Genomic DNA, 19,583 nt, shown 5'->3' with positions numbered 1-19,583 from the left:
AGTAATAACTTAAGACTTAAGCTTTGAAGGGCAGGTGCAGTCTGGCACGGAGCCCACTCGCACTCTTGTAGCAGATGATTCAAGTCTGAAAAGGAGGGTTGCAAACCACTGGTATCATGCGCAAGAAACTTTATTGGATACTGCACAGACCAAACATAGTTCTGCCATGGTAGTGTGTCTGAGAAGTCTTCAATAAAGTTCTTGTGGATGATACCCTCCTTTTCAACTAGCATAGAATTGTTTTATACTCATAATTATTTTGATCTATGTTTAGATCCTTACAGTAGTATGGTGAGAGGGGTCTGTAGCTGCCATCATCCTTTAAGGCTAACACAGAAAGGAATATCCCACATGGATAGAACTTTAAAGGCAGCACCAATTGATGACCCAAAAAAGTGAAACACAAAATAAAAACAATGATAGCTTATTCGAAATCCATTAAAAGGACAAATGTACCGACAATTTTGTGGTCATAATTGCATGTAATTGCATACAAGATCATACATATAATAATTTTGCAGTCAAGCATCCAACGCGACTTCTCTTCTTCAGGGATGCAATGTCCGACTATAGTACATTCTATGATATGAAAACACAGTACATATAAGCATTTTCATAATACATCTTTTTTAAAGCATGGCGCTTACTTATTGCACAATAACCCGTATGTTTAGATATGTTTGGTATGACCACATGAGTGCATTAAAAACAAGGATACTGCAAGCTGCTGTTGACACTGCCACCAGGATAAGCCCAAGATCTTCAAGGCCACGCGAGGCAGAAGGATGGGAAATTCACCAACGCTGTAGAGCTGATATTTGATTATTATTCAATATCATAGTATAGGAATAATCCAACCAAATATGGTCTTTGGCTCAATGAATGAATTTAAAGTATAAGAGACTATGTGAGGGCAGCTTGATTTAAGAGATGTACTTTAGACCTTAAAGAAGTATGTGAAAATGTTTGGACCCAATTTGTAGTAAGAAAAAATGGATCTTATAAAGTAGCTGGAGTAGATAAGATGGAGAAGCTCACTGCATATAGGGCAAATCAGGAAGGGCCAATTGTAACATTGTTCTCCAACACCTTGAAAGTTGTAAAGATCTAAAAAAAGAGTGTAGCAGAAATAATTATGATTACACAGTGCTCAAGTCTACTAATAGTCTACCAATAGAACCATTGGCTCCTGCTGTTGTCAGTTATGTTCTGTGAGGGGGAGCACAGGGCAAGGCCGGGCCAAGTTGTGTGTCTATGGACATACATAGCTTGGCTTGGGATCGAGCCTGCATGAGTGCCTCCATAGCAAGTTGCTTGCTATGGGGGCACTCAGAGAAAAGGAGGAGTCAAGATCACCGGCGGGGCATCCCAGAAGAAAAGGTGAAGGGCTGCTCTGCAATACAATTACACATAGCTGTTATGTATAACAAGTTTATTCTTAAAAAAAGGAAGCTTTACAACAACTTTCACATGCTAATCACATGACCGAGCCGACATCTCCGGCTCTTTCTGTTGATCGGTGATCCGCTGTGTCCGAGGGACGCAGCGCATCGCCCATCGCCACGCACTCCCGGAGCCGCGCATGCATGGTTAGAATGGGAGGACGTCATATGACGTCCTTCCAGAACGAGAGAACCGCCTTGCGCCTGTCATTGTACTATATGGCGGGTGGGAGGCGGTTAAAGTCATTTTTTTATTATTTGCATGCATGTAAAAATCTTAATTTTTGGCCATTAAATTGCTTAACCCTCTACCCAGAACATTAGATATTTTCTGAAGGCAGAGGTCATGTAGAATAAAAAGATGATAGTTTAAGTTTTTGTATGTCACATACATACATACATACATATACAGTCATGGCCGAAATTGTTGGCACCCTTGATATTTTTCCTGAAAATCAAGTATTTCACACAAAAAAGGTATTGCATTAACACATGTTTTGCTATACACATGTTTATTCCCTTTGTATGTATTGGAACAAATATAAAACAGAGGCAGAAAAGCAAATATGACATAATGTCACACAAAACCCCAAAAATGGGCTGGACAAAAGTATTGGCACCCTTAACTTAATATTTGGTTGCACACCCTTTGGAAAACATAACTGAAATCAGTCGCTTCCTATAACCATCAATAAGCTTCTGACACCTCTCACCCGGAATTTTGGACCACTCTTCCTTTGCAAACAGCTCCAGGTCTCTCTTATTGGAAGGACACCTTTTCCCAACAGCAATTTTAAGATCTCTCCACAGGTGTTCAATGGGATTTAGATCTGGGCTCATTGCTGGCCACTTCAGAACTCTCCAGCGCTTCTTTGCCATCCATTTCTGAGTGCTTTTTGACGTATGTTTGGGGTCATTGTCCTGCTGGAAGACCCAGGATCTTGGACGCAAACCCAGCTTTCTGACACTGGGCCCTACAGTGCGACCCAAAATCCTTTGGTAATCCTCAGATTTCATGATGCCTTGCACACAGTCAAGGCACCCAGTGCCAGAGGCAGCAAAACAACCCCAAAACATCATTGAACCTCCACCATATTTTACCGTAGGTACTGTGTTTTGTTCTTTGTAGGCCTCATTCCGTTTTCGGTAAACAGTAGAATGATGTGCTTTACCGAAAAGCTCTATCTTGGTCTCATCTGTCCACAAGACGTTTTCCCAGAAGGCTTTTGGCTTACTCAAGTACATTTTGGCAAACTGTAGTCTTGCTTTTTTATGTCTCTGTGTCAGCAGTGGGGTCCTCCTGGGTCTCCTGCCATAGCGTTTCATTTCATTTAAATGTCGACGGATAGTTCGCGCTGACACTGATGCTCCCTGAGCCTGCAGGACAGCTTGAATGTCTTTGGAACATGTTTGGGGCTGCTTATCCACCATCCGGACTATTCTGCGTTGCAATCTTTCATCAATTTTCCTCATCCGTCCACGACCAGGGAGATTAGCTACAGTGCCATGGGTTGCAAACTTCTTGATAATGTTGCGCACTGTGGACAAAGGCAAATCTAGTTCTCTGGAGATGGACTTGTAACCTTGAGATTGTTGATATTTTGCCACAATTTTGGTTCTCAGGTCCTCAGACAGTTCTCGTCTCCTCTTTCTGTTGTCCATGCTTAGTGTGGCACAGACAGACACACAATGCAAAGGTTAAGTGAACGTCTCTCCTTTTTATCTGCTTTCAGGTGTGATTTCTATATTGCCCACACCTGTTACTTGCCCCAGGTGAGTTTACAGGAGCATCACATGCTTGTAACATTCTTATTTATCCGCAGTTGTGAAAGGGTGCCAATACTTTTGTCCAGCCCATTTTTGGAGGTTTGTGTGACATTATGTCGAATTTGCTTTCTTTCCTCCCTTTTTTTGTTTTGTCCCAATACACACAAAGGGAATAAACATGTGTATAGCAAAACATGTGTTAATGCAATACGTTTCGTGAGAAATACATGATTTCCTGGAGAAATATCAAGGGTGCCAACAATTTCGGCCATGACTGTACGTTATACACACACATATATATATATATGTGTGTGTGTAGTTTATCAAAGGCAAATTTTAAGGAAAAAATATATTAAAATTAATTTTAGTGCAAACACACACAGTATAATACCCAGTGTTTTGGTAAAATATGAGAGATGAGGTTGCGTCGAGTAAATAGATACCAAACATGTCAAGTCTTAAAATTAAATCAAACCAATTAACTCCACACCTTGGATAATACAATCAGTGCTAAAGATTTACAAATGAAAACTATAAATGTGCCACTGCATATAAAACAAAAAGCAATGAAATCACTTAAAGCGGAGTTCCACTCACTCTGTAAAAAAAATAAAAGTCAGCAGCTACAAAAACTGTAGCTGCTGACTTTTAAAAAACAGCCACTCACCTGTCCCACGATCCCGCGTTGCCCCCGCCGCAAGTCTGTTTCACTGGCAATCCTGTATTCCAGGCGCCGGCATCTTTAGTGTGGACACCTGGCTGTGACAGCTTGCGGCTTCACAGCTGGGTGCCCACTGCACATGCGCGAGTAGCCCTGCGCTTCCTGAATGGCCCCTTCATGTATCCCACAAGTTTTCAGGGAGGGAAGGTAAGAGGACAACTTCTGTTTCCGATCAACTAGGGCAATCGCAGCGGAAGTGGAAGCGGATACCTGTCAAATTCGAGTACCCGTACCCCCCTGCTCCCCAAAAGTGCCAATCCTTAATGGGAAGAGGGGGACCAATCTTTAAAGCGGAACTTCCCCTTTTGGGTGGAACTCTGCTTTAAGTGAACTGTGACTGCTGCAGCTAGCGATATGTGCTGACTAATGCACAAATAATTTCTGGGAGGTGGAATGCAAACTACTTCCTGTTTTGGTGTCCATCTTTACCCCAAACAAACAAGTTGCATACACCTGGTGTGGGTTCACATAGGCACTGTTACAAGTGAGTAGTTTTTGTCTTTTCATATTTTCAATAAAGATGAATGGTTTTATGCTATGAGATCTTCTTGTCATCCTTCCTTCTGAGTGAACCTCTCACATCTGTGCAAGATCATCTGGAAAACTCAAGCTGTTGAGCAAGCATATGGGGATGCCCCACAAATGTTGTTGACCTAACTAGAGATAGTTGGTCTATTGCCAGCGGTTAGTGTTAGTCCATTTGGGGCTCTAAAGCACTGTCTCATGTCCATAACAGCACAATTGCTATTATCACATTGGGACCATTCATTGGGTTGGACTTTGATTTTTTTTCATATCTTGTTCATGATATTTAGTGAGTGCGTTATAATATTATGTGGTCACAGGTTTTTTTCAGGACTGAAATTTATATGTCTTCAGGTCCTAAAATTGGTTGTGCCTATGACATCACAAACTACGGTACCCAGAAATCTCCATAGGTGGTGCTTTAAAAGCCTTTACAGCTCATCAGTTTACCATTAACCATGAGCTCTTGTGCTGGAATTATTGCTCTCACTCTGTTGTCCCCAGCGATATTTCACGTGTGGTGCGACTGTGGTTTACACACGTGTGCACATTGGGTGTGTGTTCACATGGCAATGGAGGCTACAGGAAACAATTTTTAATACATTTTATTTTAATTTGTTTTTTATACTTTTTATTTATACTTTATTGCTATGACAAAGGGTTAATAAATCCCCATGTAATAGCATTTGGCAGGTGACAGGTACTCTTCATGGAGACATTAGGGGTCTAATAAACCTGTTTTTCCCCTGCCCTTCATGACATCTAACCAAGCAGAGATCTGCTCAGTTAGATTTCTTCCTGGCTTGTCATGGCCAAGAAATGAAGGAGCCCAGAATCGAGTCCAGGATTTAACAATAGATTGGACAGTTGAGCCAAGTATCTAAAAATAGATCAATCTATTGTTATATCCTAGACTCAAGAGTATGACCTTTTATTAGATCCTGAGCTCAATTGTTCAATCTGTTAATAGACCATTTGCTGAAATCCTCAGATTTAGGCTTCATTCACACTAATGCGACTTTTCATGCAACTCTGGACACATAAAGTTGCATGACAAGTTGCAGCCCATTGAATTTAATGGCACTCCATTCCAATCTATGCAACTTAAAGTTATAGCGACTTTGCAAAGGTTCCTGAACTACTGTGATGTGACTTTCTTGTGACATAAGTGCCAGAGTGTAACGTTGCATGAAAGTCACTTAAAATTGCGCAACTTTGGAGTTGCACTAGTGTGAATAGAGCCTGTTCCACCTTTTTTTAGATTCTGGGTTCAACGGGGAAGAGGGACGATTTGACAAAGTGGGTGGCGGCAGTGAGGATAAAGAGGGATGAGTGGAGTGAGGCTGCACACAGAAACAAATGGTACCAAAGTACTGTGTTTCGCCAGCCCAATCAAATTAATAGATTCCTGTGCCTGTGCAAATGTGGCTGCAGGGAAATACGAGGATGTAAATCTAGCCTATGGGAAGGGATGCAATGTGGAAGCAGAGGAGTGGTTAGAGGAAGGGAAGGGACGCAGTATGGATAAAGAAGGGTGATTGGAAGAAGGGATGCAGTATGGATAAGGAAGGGTGATTGGAAGAAGGGACGCAGTATAGATAAGGAAGGGTGATTGGAAGAAGGGATGCAGTACGGATAAAGAAGGGTGATTGGAAGAAGGGACGCAGTATGGATAAAGAAGGGTGATTAGAAGAAGGGACGCAGTATGGATAACGAAGGCTGATTGGAAGAAGGGATGCAGTATGGATAAGGAAGGCTGATTGGAAGAAGGGACGCAGTATGGATAAGGAAGGCTGATTGGAAGAAGGGATGCAGTATGGATAAGGAAGGGTGATTGGAAGAAGGGACGCAGTATGGATAAGGAAGGGTGATTGGAAGAAGGGATGCAGTATGGATAAGGAAGGGTGATTGGAAGAAGGGATGCAGTATGGATAAGGAAGGGTGATTGGAAGAAGGGACTCAGTAAGAATAAAGAAGGGTGATTGGAAGAAGGGATGCAGTATGGATAAGGAAGGGTGATTGGAAGAAGGGATGCAGTATGGATAAGGAAGGGTGATTGGAAGAAGGGACTCAGTAAGAATAAAGAAGGGTGATTGGAAGAAGGGAGGCAGTGTGGATAGGGAAGGGTGAGTGGAGGAAGGGACACAGTGTGGATAGGGAAAGGTGATTGGAAGAAGGTACATAGTGTGGATAAAGAAGGGTGATTGGAAGAAGAGAGGCAGTGTGGATAGGGAAGGGTGAGTGGAGGAAGTGTGAATAGGGAAGGGTGAGTGGAGGAAGTGTGGATAGGGAAGGGTGAGTGGAGGAAGGGAGGCAGTGTGGATAGGGAAGGGTGAGTGGAGGAAGGGAGGCAGTGTGGATAGGGAAAAAGAGGCAGTGTGGATAGGGAAGGGTGAGCGGAGGAAGGGAAGAAAAGTAGGTAGAGAAGGGTGACTGGAAGAAGAGTGGAGGAAGGGCAGGTGACAGTGCTGATGAAGAGGAATGATTGAAGGAAGAGGAGGGATGCAGTATGGATAACAAGGAATGATTGGAGGAAAGGGATGGACGAGGAATGATTGGAGGAAGGGGAGGGACTCGGTATGGATGAAGAGGAATGATTGAAGGAAGAGGAGGGATGCAGTATGGATAACAAGGAATGATTGGAGGAAAGGGATGGACGAGGAATGATTGGAGGAAGGAGAGGGACTCGGTATACATGAAGAGGAATGATTGGAGGAAGGGGAATAATATGCAGTATGGAAAATGAGGGATGATTGGAGGAAAGAGAAGGGAGGCGGTATGGATGGGGCGGGATAAGTGGTGTTGGGGGCGGTGCACAGTGTGAGTGGGGCGGTCCCCTCCCACTGTATCCACCCTCTAGCCTGCTTGTGGCCGCAGTGCGGACCCCTCCGCTTTCTTGCCGATGAGTCTCTGCCCGGCATCGCTATGTGTGAGAGCGACATGCACGAAGTGGTGGTGGGCACAGAGCCGGGCAGGGAGGAGCGGGACAAAGCGGGGCCCCGGCGCTGCTATATGGGTCGGGCGACGGTGGAGCCGGTGATGTTCCTGGCGATGTTCTGTGTGGCGCTGCAGGGTCCGCTCACCACCCAGTACCTGTGGGAGAGGCTCAGCGCCGACATCGGCTACAATGGGACCAAATCCGAGGGCTGCTCCAACCTTACCGATGTGCTGGAGAAGGTGAGACCGGGAGGGGCTGGACTGTGTGCTGAGCTTCTCCGGAGGTAAACCGCACCTGTCACCCGTCACCTGTATACACAGCACCCGTCACCTGTATACACAGCACCCGTCACCTGTATACACAGCACCCGTCACCTGTATACACAGCACCCGTCACCTGTATACACAGCACCCTTCACCTGTATACACAGCACCCTTCACCTGTATACACAGCACCCTTCACCTGTATACACAGCACCCTTCACCTGTATACACAGCACCCGTCACCTGTATACACAGCACCCTTCACCTGTATACACAGCACCCTTCACCTGTATACACAGCACCCTTCACCTGTATACACAGCACCCTTCACCTGTCTACACAGCACCCGTCACCTGTCTACACAGCACCTGTCTACACAGCACCCGTCACCTGTCTACACAGCACCCGTCACCTGTCTACACAGCACCCGTCACCTGTCTACACAGCACCTGTCACTGTCCACACAGCACCCGTCATCTGTCACTGTCCACACAGCACCCATCACCATCTACACAGCACCCATCAAATGTCACTGTCCACACAGCACCCATCACCATCTACACAGCACCCATCAAATGTCACTGTCCACACAGCACCCGTCTTCTGTCACTGTCCACACAGCACCCATCACCATCCACAGAGCACCTGTCATCTGTCACTGTCCACAGAGCACCTGTCATCTGTCACTGTCCACAGAGCACCTGTCACTGTCCACACAGCACCCATCATCTGTCACTGTACACAGAGCACCAATCAACTGTCACTGTCCACATAGCATCTGTCACTGTCCACACAGCACCAGTCATCTGTCACTGTCCACACAGCACCTGTCGACTGTATACACAGCACCCGTCATCTGTCACTGTCCATACAGCACCTGTCAACTGTATACACAGCACCCGTCATCTGTCACTGTCCACAGAGCTTCCGTCATCTGTCACTTTTCACACAGCACCAGTCATCTGTAACTGTCCACAGAGCACCTGTATACACAGCACCCATCATCTGTCACTGTCCACAGAGCTTCCGTCATCTGTCACTATCCACACAGCACCCGTCAAATGTCACTGTCCACACAGCACCCATCACCATCTACACAGCACCCGTCTTCTGTCACTGCACAGAGCACCCATTATCTGTCACTGTGCACAGAGCACCCATCACTGTACACAGAGCACCAATCAACTGTCACTGTCCACATAGCATCTGTCACTGTCCACAGAGCACCAGTCTTCTGTCAGTGTCCACAGAGCACCCATCACCATCTACAGAGCACCCGTCATCTGTCACTGTCCACACAGCACCCATCATCTGTCATTGTCCACACAGCACCCGTCACTGTCCACAGAGCACCCATCACCATCTACAGAGCACCCGTCTTCTGTCACTGTCCACAGAGCACCCATCATCTGTCACTGTCCACACAGCACCCGTCACTGTCCATAGAGCATCTGTCACTGTCCACAGGGCACCCGTCATCTTTCATTGTCCACATAGTACCCATCACCGTCCACAGGGCACCCGTGCTCTGTCACCGTCCACAGGGCACCCGTGTTCTGTCACCGTCCACAGGGCACCCAGTCATCTGTCACTGTCCACAGGGCACCCATCACCATCCACAGAGGACCCGTCATCTGTCACTATACACAGAGCACCTGTCACTGTCCACAGAGCACCTGTCATCTGCCACTGTACACACAGCACCCATCACTGTCCACAGATTACCAATCAACTGTCACCATCCACAGAGCACCTTTCACTGTCCACAGAACACTTGTCATCTGTCACTGTACACAGAGCACCAATCAACTGTCGCTGTCCACAGAGCATCTGTCACTGTCCACAGAGCACCCGTCATCATCCACAGGGCACCCCGTCATTTGTCACTGTCCACAGGGCACCCCGTCATTTGTCACTGTCCACAGGGCACCCCGTCATTTGTCACTGTCCACTGAGGGCCCGTCACCTGTCCACTGAGCACCCATCACCTGTACACACAGCATCTGTCATCATTCATCACCTGTACACAGAGTGTCTGTCACTGTCTAAAGAGCACCTATCATCATTCACCATCCACAGGGCACCCATCACCTGTACAAAGAGCACCCGTCATCTGTCACTGTCCACACAGAGCACCCTTCGCCTTTCCACAGAGCACCCATCATCTGTCACCATCCACAGAGCACCCTTTGTTTGTCACTGTATGCACAGAGCAGCCTTTCTCAACCAGGGTGCCTTGAGGTTTCTTCAGGGGTGCCTTGGTGTTGTCTACAAATTGGCCAAAACTTGAATACATGCCAGTGGGTGGGACAAGCCTGTCTTTTAGTTACACAAAGCTACAGGTTTTCATTGTGCACCATTACGACCTTCTAGCTGCCGCCATCCTGAAAACCAGTGACATGATCAGTTGATAAGGAGGATGTCAGCTGCCTCCACAGCATCCTAGTTTGACCCTCCCCTGCCCCTTTCCATCAGTGCTGGGGTCACATTTGCTCAGTGAGGGAGAAGAGAAACACTGGAAAACTACTCAGTACCGGTGTGCAAAAGTGTATTTGCTTTGAAAGAATAAATCACCTCCAATGTTGGGTGTCCTACATGTGTGAGTGTTGCTGCGTTATATAAAACTGTTAGAATAGTTTTTCACATTTTAGAATGGGGTGCCTTTTAAAATTATGGACAGTCTATAGACCTAGACAGTCTAGGTGCCTTGGGACTGTCCCTAATTTTAAAGGGTGCCTTGACTGAAAAAAGGTTGAGAAATATTGGCACAGAGCATCCGTCACCCATCAATATATGCAAAGAGCACCCATCACCTGTCGCTGTACACAAAGAGCAACTTTATTATTTTCTTTAACAAGGATCATACATTCCACATTAATAAATATGCTACCAAAATTAGTGTGTGCTGTACATTGCCTCGAGCATTGTTCCTGTTTCTTCTTGCTGGAGGCTGCCATTTTACTGAAGCCCAGAGCCCCTGAGCAGCATTAACCTCCCTGGCGGTATTCCCGAGTGTAGCTCGGGGTAAAGTTTCAGTACCACAAGTGGTAACCCTGAGCTACACTCAGGCTTACCATGCGGCGCTGCTCCGGGATCCCTCGATCACTTACCTTGTTTTGCGCTCCCACGATGTCCCTCCTGCAGTGTCCCCGGCAATGTCCTCCGGCCAATGCCAGCATCTGTCTTCTGGGTTCCGTCCCCTGCGAGCGTTGGGATGTACGGGGGACGGGACGGAACGGCGGGAAATTTGAAAACGAAAAAAAGTGACATTCACTAAAATCACATAGTAAAACATTACTGTATCAAACCATTTCACATACATTTTGTCCCGAGTGCTTTGTCCTGTCCCCTGCCTGCATTTTTACTGTTCTTTCTGCCTGGAAACTGAGAAATGTCCATGGCGTCCAAAAAGCGTCCCTTTAGGTCAAAAGCGGTTTCAGACCAGCTAGAGAACAGCGATAGTAAATCAGAACCACTTGCAGAATTGAGTGATAATGATTCGTGGGGAAATTCGTCATCAGACACTGAAAACAATTTTGCGACTTTGCTCAGCGATGTGCAACTTGGCGCTATATTTCAAATTTCTTTGGTTTGATTATATTATTGAAATAAATTTATTATTATTATATTATTATTTTTTATGATTATTAAATTATAATTTATGATTTTGTGTTTCAAGTTTTATCCTACCCGGGATGTTTACTAGACTCTTGTTCGGACAGATTTCAGTAAGTTATTCCTAAGAATTATAGGCCTACAATATAAAACGCCAAATTTCCATGCAAAATAATGGTACCGCTTTCAGCACCAAAAATCTGAAATAATCATACCGCCAGGGAGGTTAAATCTTTAGGCTGTCAGCAGATCGGCCTCTACATTTTTAGCACAGTGCCAAAAAAAATAGAGCACAACAGTGCATGTACAGAGCGGGGTGAGACGGTGTGTTACTGGATTTTATACCGCTTAGGCACTTATTTTTAATGTTTTACATAGCTATACCTGAAAAAGGGGCGAGCCTGATGTCATCTTGCAGGACTTAATTTTTTTACTAAAGTTCCACTTTAAGGTAAAAAAATGTGGTATCATTATCTCCCCCCTCACCCCCCCCCCCCCCCATCCTTTTACTTACCTTAGCCCTCATTTGATCCAGTGCTGTGCACATCTGCAGCTCTTCTCTCCCCTCATTTCCTGGTCTCACAGGCTTTGCTGAGGCAGCAGCAGCATTGGCTCCCACTGCGGGCAGTCAAAGCCAGTGGCGGGAGAGTAGGGCCGAGTCCCACTTTCTGTGTCTACGGACACAGGCAGCAGAACTCAGGAGTGAGCCTGCACGAGTGCCCCCATAGAAAGTGGCTGGAGGGGGTGGAGCTAGGAGCATCAGTGGGGGACCCAAGAAGAGAAGGTTCGGCACCCCTGTGTGCTCAGAGCAGATAAGTATAGATATGTTTTTTATTAAAAAAATAGCATTTGCAATCACTTAAGCTACACTTTCTACACTCCTTTTATGAGTGGGCCACGGTTTGTGCAGTATGAAGGCGAATGGATGGCTATATCCAGTCTTTGTCATAAATGATCCCCTTGTTTGGTATAGGCAGAAGATAGGTCAGACTCCTTAGGGCCATACAGTTTGACACTGGTCTGATATTGCTGCTCTGACAGGGAGAAAATTTTTTTCTTTTTTTTTTTTTTTTTTTGGGGGGGGGGGGGGGGGGTGTAAAGCTGTACTATTTATGGACCCTTTCTCACTAGATGCATCAGCCTACGCTGTTAAATATTCCCAGCATGGCTCCAATGCATAGACAAGGCAAATTGGCTTGATTACAATGGTGTCAGTTCATTACTGTGGTTTGTTTTGAATAAAGTACTGTGCAGTCTTTCAGTGCAGCAAGTTGTGATGTGAACCATCGTAATGCTGCTCTGCTGAATAGAACTACACTATATTACCAATAGTAGGGGTGCACTGAAATTTTGGTGGCCGAAAACACCCCTATTGGCCGATATGAAAATAAACACCGATACAGGTGCCGAAAATAAGCTCGCCCGCCGCTGCTGCCCCTCGCCGCCACCCGCCTGCTGCTTGGTAGTTGTCAGCCTGAGAAACCACCGAACGATCCCAGCACTGGGCATAGAGATAAGTGAAGGAAAGATGGCCTCCACTCATCTCTATGCCCTTGGAGGACTGGAGCAATGTCACTTCCGGTTACAGCGCCTTGTAAACAAGGCCGTTTGTTTTTTTTGTTTTTTTTAAAGCACTAGATCAATGCTTTTTTTTTTGATCTAATGCTTTACTTTGTAGAGGAGAGATGTGGAGTCTCATTGACCCCATATCTCTCCATAAAGAGAACCTGTCACCAGGGTGGATTTGATTTAAATCAAACTGATTTAAATCACGATTTAAATCACTAGTCAGTAAGGCTTGATTTAAATCATAGTTTTCTACATAGACTAATTCTTGCTGGTATAACTTTAATATGCAAGTAGATGAAGATTTTTAGAATAACTTTTCATATTAGTTTTTTTATCCCCAGTTTAATAGGTTAATCATTCATATTTGAACAACTTTTCTGTTGTACTTAGGAAGGAGAAAAATAATCATTACCTTAATAATAACAATTTAAATAGATTTATTCAACTGAAACAATAACATTCCAGCATATGTTATTTGCTTAAACAAACATCCATGTTTTTAGCTAATTTGGCTAAACAAAATATATATATTTTAAGAAACTTAGACTGTCAGCCCCTTCCTCCTCACACTTAGTTTCACTTTCTTCTTGTGCAGATCTATTTCACTCCAAACAATCAGAATAATATTGTTTCTATTCACTGAACTTCTTGAAACTTAGCACTGAAGGGGTTGATTCTGTATTCATAGGTTTGTAGAAGTTAGGATGAAGGTCTTTTTCTTAACTCTGTTCATGTTATAACATTTTTGCTGTGAAGAAGAGGCATGTGATCTCCGCTGAGTCAAATTCAGTTTTGAGAACTGCAAAAGTAAACCGAGCATCTGTGATAATATCTTGTAGTCAGAGAAACTGCCCAATAATCTTACAAAAACCTCTGGAAGAGCATGACATTGTGAATGGATTCATGGAATTTATTTAGAAGTTGGAAACCGGAACTCGGCTTCACAATGAGGCTTGAAGCGCAGGTGCAGTCACTCCATCATCTGTGCTCGCCGCTCACCACACAAGAATTTATTCTCGCATTTGGCGAGCGGCTTTTTCAAGCCCTAATATACGGTATACACGCTTTTCTCTTTCACATGTTATCATGTTGGACCCTCTACCTCTTTGACTGTCTTCAATGATGTAGAGTATGGTGATGATGTCTGCGCCACTCTCTACATTATTGCACTAGATGCTGTGGTGATACCCGTCGGGGGGGGGGGGGGGGCCCATGATATCTAACACCCACTGTATGTCCCCATTCTTCCAATGGAATGACATTAGACCTCATTCAACTCAGAAGACTTAAAGTGTCAATAAAGGCAGATTTTTTTTTTTTAATTAAAATAACAAGCATGTTATACTCACCTGCTCTGTGCATTGGTATTGCACAGAATGGCCTCGATCCTCCCCTTCTCGGTCCCCTGCTGACGATCTTGGCTTCTCCTCTTCTTTGTGTGTCCCCATAGCAAGACGTTTGCTATAGGGACATGCACTGCATTCTATGCATGATGGTAAAAAAACCTTCTGTGTGCAGCAGTACCCCCAGCCCCATCAATACTTACCTGAGCTCCATTGTGATCCATCGATGTGAAAGACCGCCTCAGCTGTCCCTGGTCTCTGCCTCCTTATTGGCTGAGACAGCAAGCGGGAGCCATTTGCTCCTGCTGCTGTCAATCACAGCCAGTCAGCTAATGAGGAGACGGGGGGGCATGCTTGCTGTTGGGGCACCCGACAGGAGGAGCCAGGAGAGCATGTGGGGGACCGAGAAGAGGAGGATCCAGGCTGCTCTATGCAAAACCTCTACATACAGCAGGTAAGTATAGACATGTTTGTTATTTTACAAAAAAAAAAGAACCTTTAGAATTGCTTTAATACATTCTGTGCATTAAGGTGAAAAAACCTTCTGGGTGCAGCTCCCCCCAAGCCCCCCTTTACCTGAGCTTGGTCTCGTTCTAGTGATGTGCACAAGAGCAGGTCTCTCTCCTCATTGGCTCACACAATGGCTCCTGCTGCTGTCAATCACAGCCAGTGAGCCAATGAGGAGCAGGGGTGGGGTCGGGCCACACTGGATGTGTAAATGGAGACATAGCGCGTGACTGCCAGCGGGAGACCCAAAAAAGAAGAGGATCGGGACTGCGCTATGCAAAACCATTGCACGGAGTAGGTAAGTGTAACATGTTTGTTGTATAAAAAAAAAAAAAAACCTCTTTCCTTTTAGAATCACTTTAAGCAAACCATACATTATAAAATTTGAAGATGGAAGGAGAGAACATTTCCCCTATCAATACAGTCAGTTTTGCTGGGGGAATCCTTGCCGCTGTGCTATTGTATGCTAACAGTTAGAGGTTTCCCAGCCATCAGTATACAATGATCACTGTTGACAGCAGGAAAAACCTGGCAGGTTGGTTGGTTGATGGATCAACTTCAGTACAACCAGCCAACCCATAGACCGATCGAAATTTGGCCAACTAGCCTTTAGATATCTCAATTATTAAGGCCCCATGTACATGGGACACATCTGAACAATGGAAACTGACTGCTGGAAAACGTAGGTTAAAAAAAGTATGTTTAGCCGCGTTTGCATACCGTGTTTATGTGCGTTTGCGTTTAGAAACGTTTTTTAAAGGTAAGCACAGGAGAATCTCCCAAATGCCCAGAATGCACTGAAAAGTGGTAAATTATTAACTATTTCAGACTGTTTAAGAGAAATACAGAGAGTAGAAGCAGACACAGCAGTATGTGTTGAGATTAGCTTAGGTGTGATTTGCTCATTAACATTTCTTTTGATTCCAAGGGTGGGAAGGTGTCTGGTGGAGTGAGTCATTAAGGCCACCTGGCAGGGGGTCTTCATGAGGAATTTGAGGTGTGAATGCTCATTAACATATCTTTTGTTTCCAAGAGTGGGAGAGGTCTGAGGTGTGAATTGATCATTACAATGTGTGACAAGCTTGGTAGGAATATCCTGTGTTCAGTGTTTTGTCCATTTGAGTACCTTGAAAACGCTTTGCATGCATTATTCATGATGAAAAAAGGCTCTGGACAGCATTGGGAACTGGAAGAGTTAAAAAAAAAAAAAAAAAATTTCAGCTGCAAACGCTGATAAACATTTTTCTTTGAAACGCTGATAAAATCGACTGCTGAACGCAAGTTTTCTGTGTTCAAAAAAACGACTGTAAACGTAAATGCCTGTAAACAAAGATGTGTACATGTACACATAGGAAAACATTAGGGTGAGTTCAGGAGCTGCTGAAAAAATGCTGAACAGCTCCTAAACATGAGTTTATCAGCTGCAGTGTACATGAGCCCTAACAGGGAATCCCTGAGACTGGATAGTTGTTTTAAAAGTTCCCCCTGCATTATATTGCCACCTGGATCTTGACTTTGTCTAACATCTGTCTGCGACTAGAGGCACGTGCTTTACCAGATGCAGGGAAATGTTACTGGCTTGTACCACTATATGCATATTTATGATTCTTGAATGACTATACCAAATGCACTCAGCCTATCAATATCATCTGAAAAATCTGGTGAAATTGGCTGAACGTTTTAGTCAGTTGTAGTCTTCTAAAACGTTTGCCAGTGACGTGTGGACAGATGATTGTTATACATGGCGTGTGTGTTACATACTGACGGCTGGACATCACTTTCTTTTTTTTTTTTTTTTTTTTTTTTTTTTAATCCTTTCATTCCTATGTAATGAACACTCAAACATATATTGATTAATGTCAGTTTGCTTGATAATGTTTCCAATTTTTCTTCTTTTACACATTTCTAGGACCATTTTGAACAAAAGATCAATCTCTCAGGTCTATATGCTCTTCAACCCTTTCGCTGCCAGACCCTGCGCTCCACTTTTGATCTCAGGTGGCCAAACCGTTTTTGCAGTAATTCCCTTTCATTTTAACTGATCGCTTTTAGAGATTGTAAAATACCACCCAAATCATACATTTTCTGAATGCATAGGACCGGTAGAATAAAAAGATGGTGCTACTAATTTTGTAGGTTCCTTGATTAGTTTTAAAAATGTTTATCAGATTGTGTTTTTTTTTTTTTTTTTTTCTATAAAAATGCACTGAAACCATTACCAACACACACAAACATAGCTTTCAAAATTCACACTAACTCCCTATTGAGGTAATAAAAGCTATTTTGTGAATTTTTTTAAATTGCGCCAGTTACATGGATGGCAGTGCATTGCACCATGTTGTCCTTTTAGATTGTAAGCTCTAACGAGCAGGACCCTCTATTTCCTCTTGTACCAAATTGTATTGTAATGGTAATGTCTACCTTCATTTTGTATAGCGCTGCGCAAATTGTTGGCACTATATAAATCCTGTATAATAATATATAGCATTAAATAATTTCATGTAGCCTCCCTAGCGGTCTGATTATGTCCATATTTCTGTGCTCAAAGCGGTACATTTTTTTTGCATGGAAATATGTCGTTTTTTTATTGTAGGCCTGTAATTTTTAGGAATAACTAACTGAAATGTGTCCAAACAAGAGTCTAGTAAACATCCCGGGTATGTTAAAATTTGAAACACGAAATCATAAATTATAATTTAATAATCATAATTAATATAATACATTTAATTCTATAATCAAACCAAAAACACTGAAAGTTGAAATATAGCGCCAAGTTCGCACATCACTGAGCAAAGTCGCAAAATTGTTTTCAGTGTCTGACGAATTTCCCCACAAATCATTATCACTCAATTCTGCAAGTAGTTCTAATTTACTATCGCTCTTCTCTAGCCGGTCTAAAACCGCTTTTGACCTAAAGGGACGCTTTTTGGATGCCATGGATATGTCAGTTTCCAGGCAGAAAGAACAGCAAAAATGCAGGCAGGGCACAAGACAAAGCACTAGGGACAACATGTATGTGAAATGCTTTGATACAGTAATGTTTTATTATGTGATTTTAGTGTGTTTTGTGAATGTGACTTTTTGACATTTTTAAATTTCCCGCCGTTCCGTCCCCCGAACGTCGTGACGTCGGGAAGGAACCCGGAAGACAGATGCCGGAATCAGCCAGAGGACATTGCCGGGGATGCTGCAAGGGGGACATCGTGGGAGCACAGGACAAGGTAAGTGCAGAAGGGATCCTGGAGCAACGCTGCAAGGTATTCCCGAGTATAGCTCGGGGTTACCGCTTGTGGTGCTGAAACTTTACCCCGAGCTACACTCGGGAATACCTCCAGGGAGGTTAAAAACTTTAGAAAAAAAGTAAGCATTACTGTATCTTTTAACAATGCACTGTAGCATATGTGAAGATTGCACACCAGAGCATACACTGTGGCATGCGTTTCACATTCATTAAGATGTGTTGCATTAGGGAAGCCCATTCACTTGAATGGGCTGTCCTGAGCACATGTATTGCACTAAATAGTGGATATACTTTTTTTGTCAATTGTTGCTGCTATCTCTCTGATGGATTTGTTTAGTTTTTGAATCCTTACAATGGCCTGTTTCACTTACATGGACAGCTCCTTTGAACGCATAATGCAGGTTCACAGCAATAGATTCCAAATGCAAATACCACACTTAAGGTGGGAATACACGATTAGAAAATCGACCTATCGGTCATCCGACGACCGAGAGGTGTTTGTTCGTTGATCGAAATCGTGGCCCACATTAAGTATTCTAAAAAAAATCTTTTGTCGGGCAATACGTAGTGTTGACGTCTTCCGTACAAGTGGAAGTGATGCAGTGTGCATGTGATCTTGTAGCCACAAGCAGTGGCGGACTGACCATTTGGAAACGCGGGCACTGCCTGAGGGCCCGGGGTCAGTAGGGGGCCCCATGAGATGTTCCTGGTACCTTTTTTTCATAGGTCGATTTGAGTTTGGGCAAGGACACAGGGGCCCCATGATCCCCTGTTGCCCGGGGGCCCCATGAGTTGTCAGTCCGCCCCTGGCCACAAGCGATATACACAACAATTAACAGCAATGAGTATAATATAGATTATTACATTATCTATATACATAAATAGTGAAAGATAAAATCTAATATGCAGAATTCTGGTTTCAGTATCTCATCAGGCCAGTCTACTTTTAACATTTGGATTTTTCGTTCGTGTTTACGAAGATTCCTTGGACATAAACATCCGAGTCTTCTTCTGTTTTCGCTCATGCGTGATAGCGCTTGATAGTTTTTTTCATACGACCGTCATACCACTGCATAGAAAATCGGTCATTCGTATGTGAAACGACAATTTTTCACTGTTGTTCAACCGGATTTTTCGTTCACAATACCGTTATCGGTTAAAATATCCTGCTCATCAACAAAGAAAAAATCATTCGATCAGCGGTTCCACAAAATTTTTCGTATGCTTTTCTTGTCGTTTGTATGGGGCATTGGGATCAACTCCAAACCTTTTACCTGCTTGATTGATGAAGAAATAGTGGAGTAGCCCACACCTGGCTATGAAACAACCTTTGATTCAATTGTCCAATTACTTTTGATTCCTTGAAAAAGAGGGGATCTTTCAGCCCATATCCATTATATAACTATAGCTCGAATATATTTTAGTAAATAAGAAGAAAAAACCTCAGCGCCCAGGACTCTCTTATTAGACACACAATTCCCCGTGAGATGCTGCTGTACACAGGTGTAAAAACCAAAAAAAACTTTTATCAATAAATACCAGCGCAAACCCACATAATAAATTGCATCACCCAACCTATTTAACAAACTTAAAAAAACTGTGACACAAAACCACTTTTATGCTAATGAAATAATAAAAAATATATATATATA

The 19,583-nt window shown here is 43.8% G+C and overlaps 1 protein-coding gene across 1 annotated transcript in view; it reads left to right on the top strand.

The window, feature by feature from the left end:
- The first annotated feature begins 7,289 nt into the window (after positions 1-7,289).
- Positions 7,290-19,583, top strand: part of SLC46A1 (solute carrier family 46 member 1) — a 49,913-nt gene continuing 37,619 nt past the window's right edge. The window contains exon 1 of the mRNA XM_089683807.1: positions 7,290-7,632. Coding sequence (XP_089539933.1) covers positions 7,381-7,632 — 252 coding nt within the window. The 5' untranslated portion in view covers positions 7,290-7,380. The remainder of the gene's footprint in view (positions 7,633-19,583) is intronic.

The sequence above is a fragment of the Staurois parvus genome, unplaced genomic scaffold (genome assembly GCF_062004578.1).
Source record: "Staurois parvus isolate SC_StPar_1 unplaced genomic scaffold, SC_StPar_1.0 ptg000321l, whole genome shotgun sequence".
NCBI lineage: Eukaryota > Metazoa > Chordata > Amphibia > Anura > Ranidae > Staurois > Staurois parvus.
Note: the sequence above shows the minus strand (reverse complement) of the source record. Positions and strands in the feature narration are given on the sequence as shown.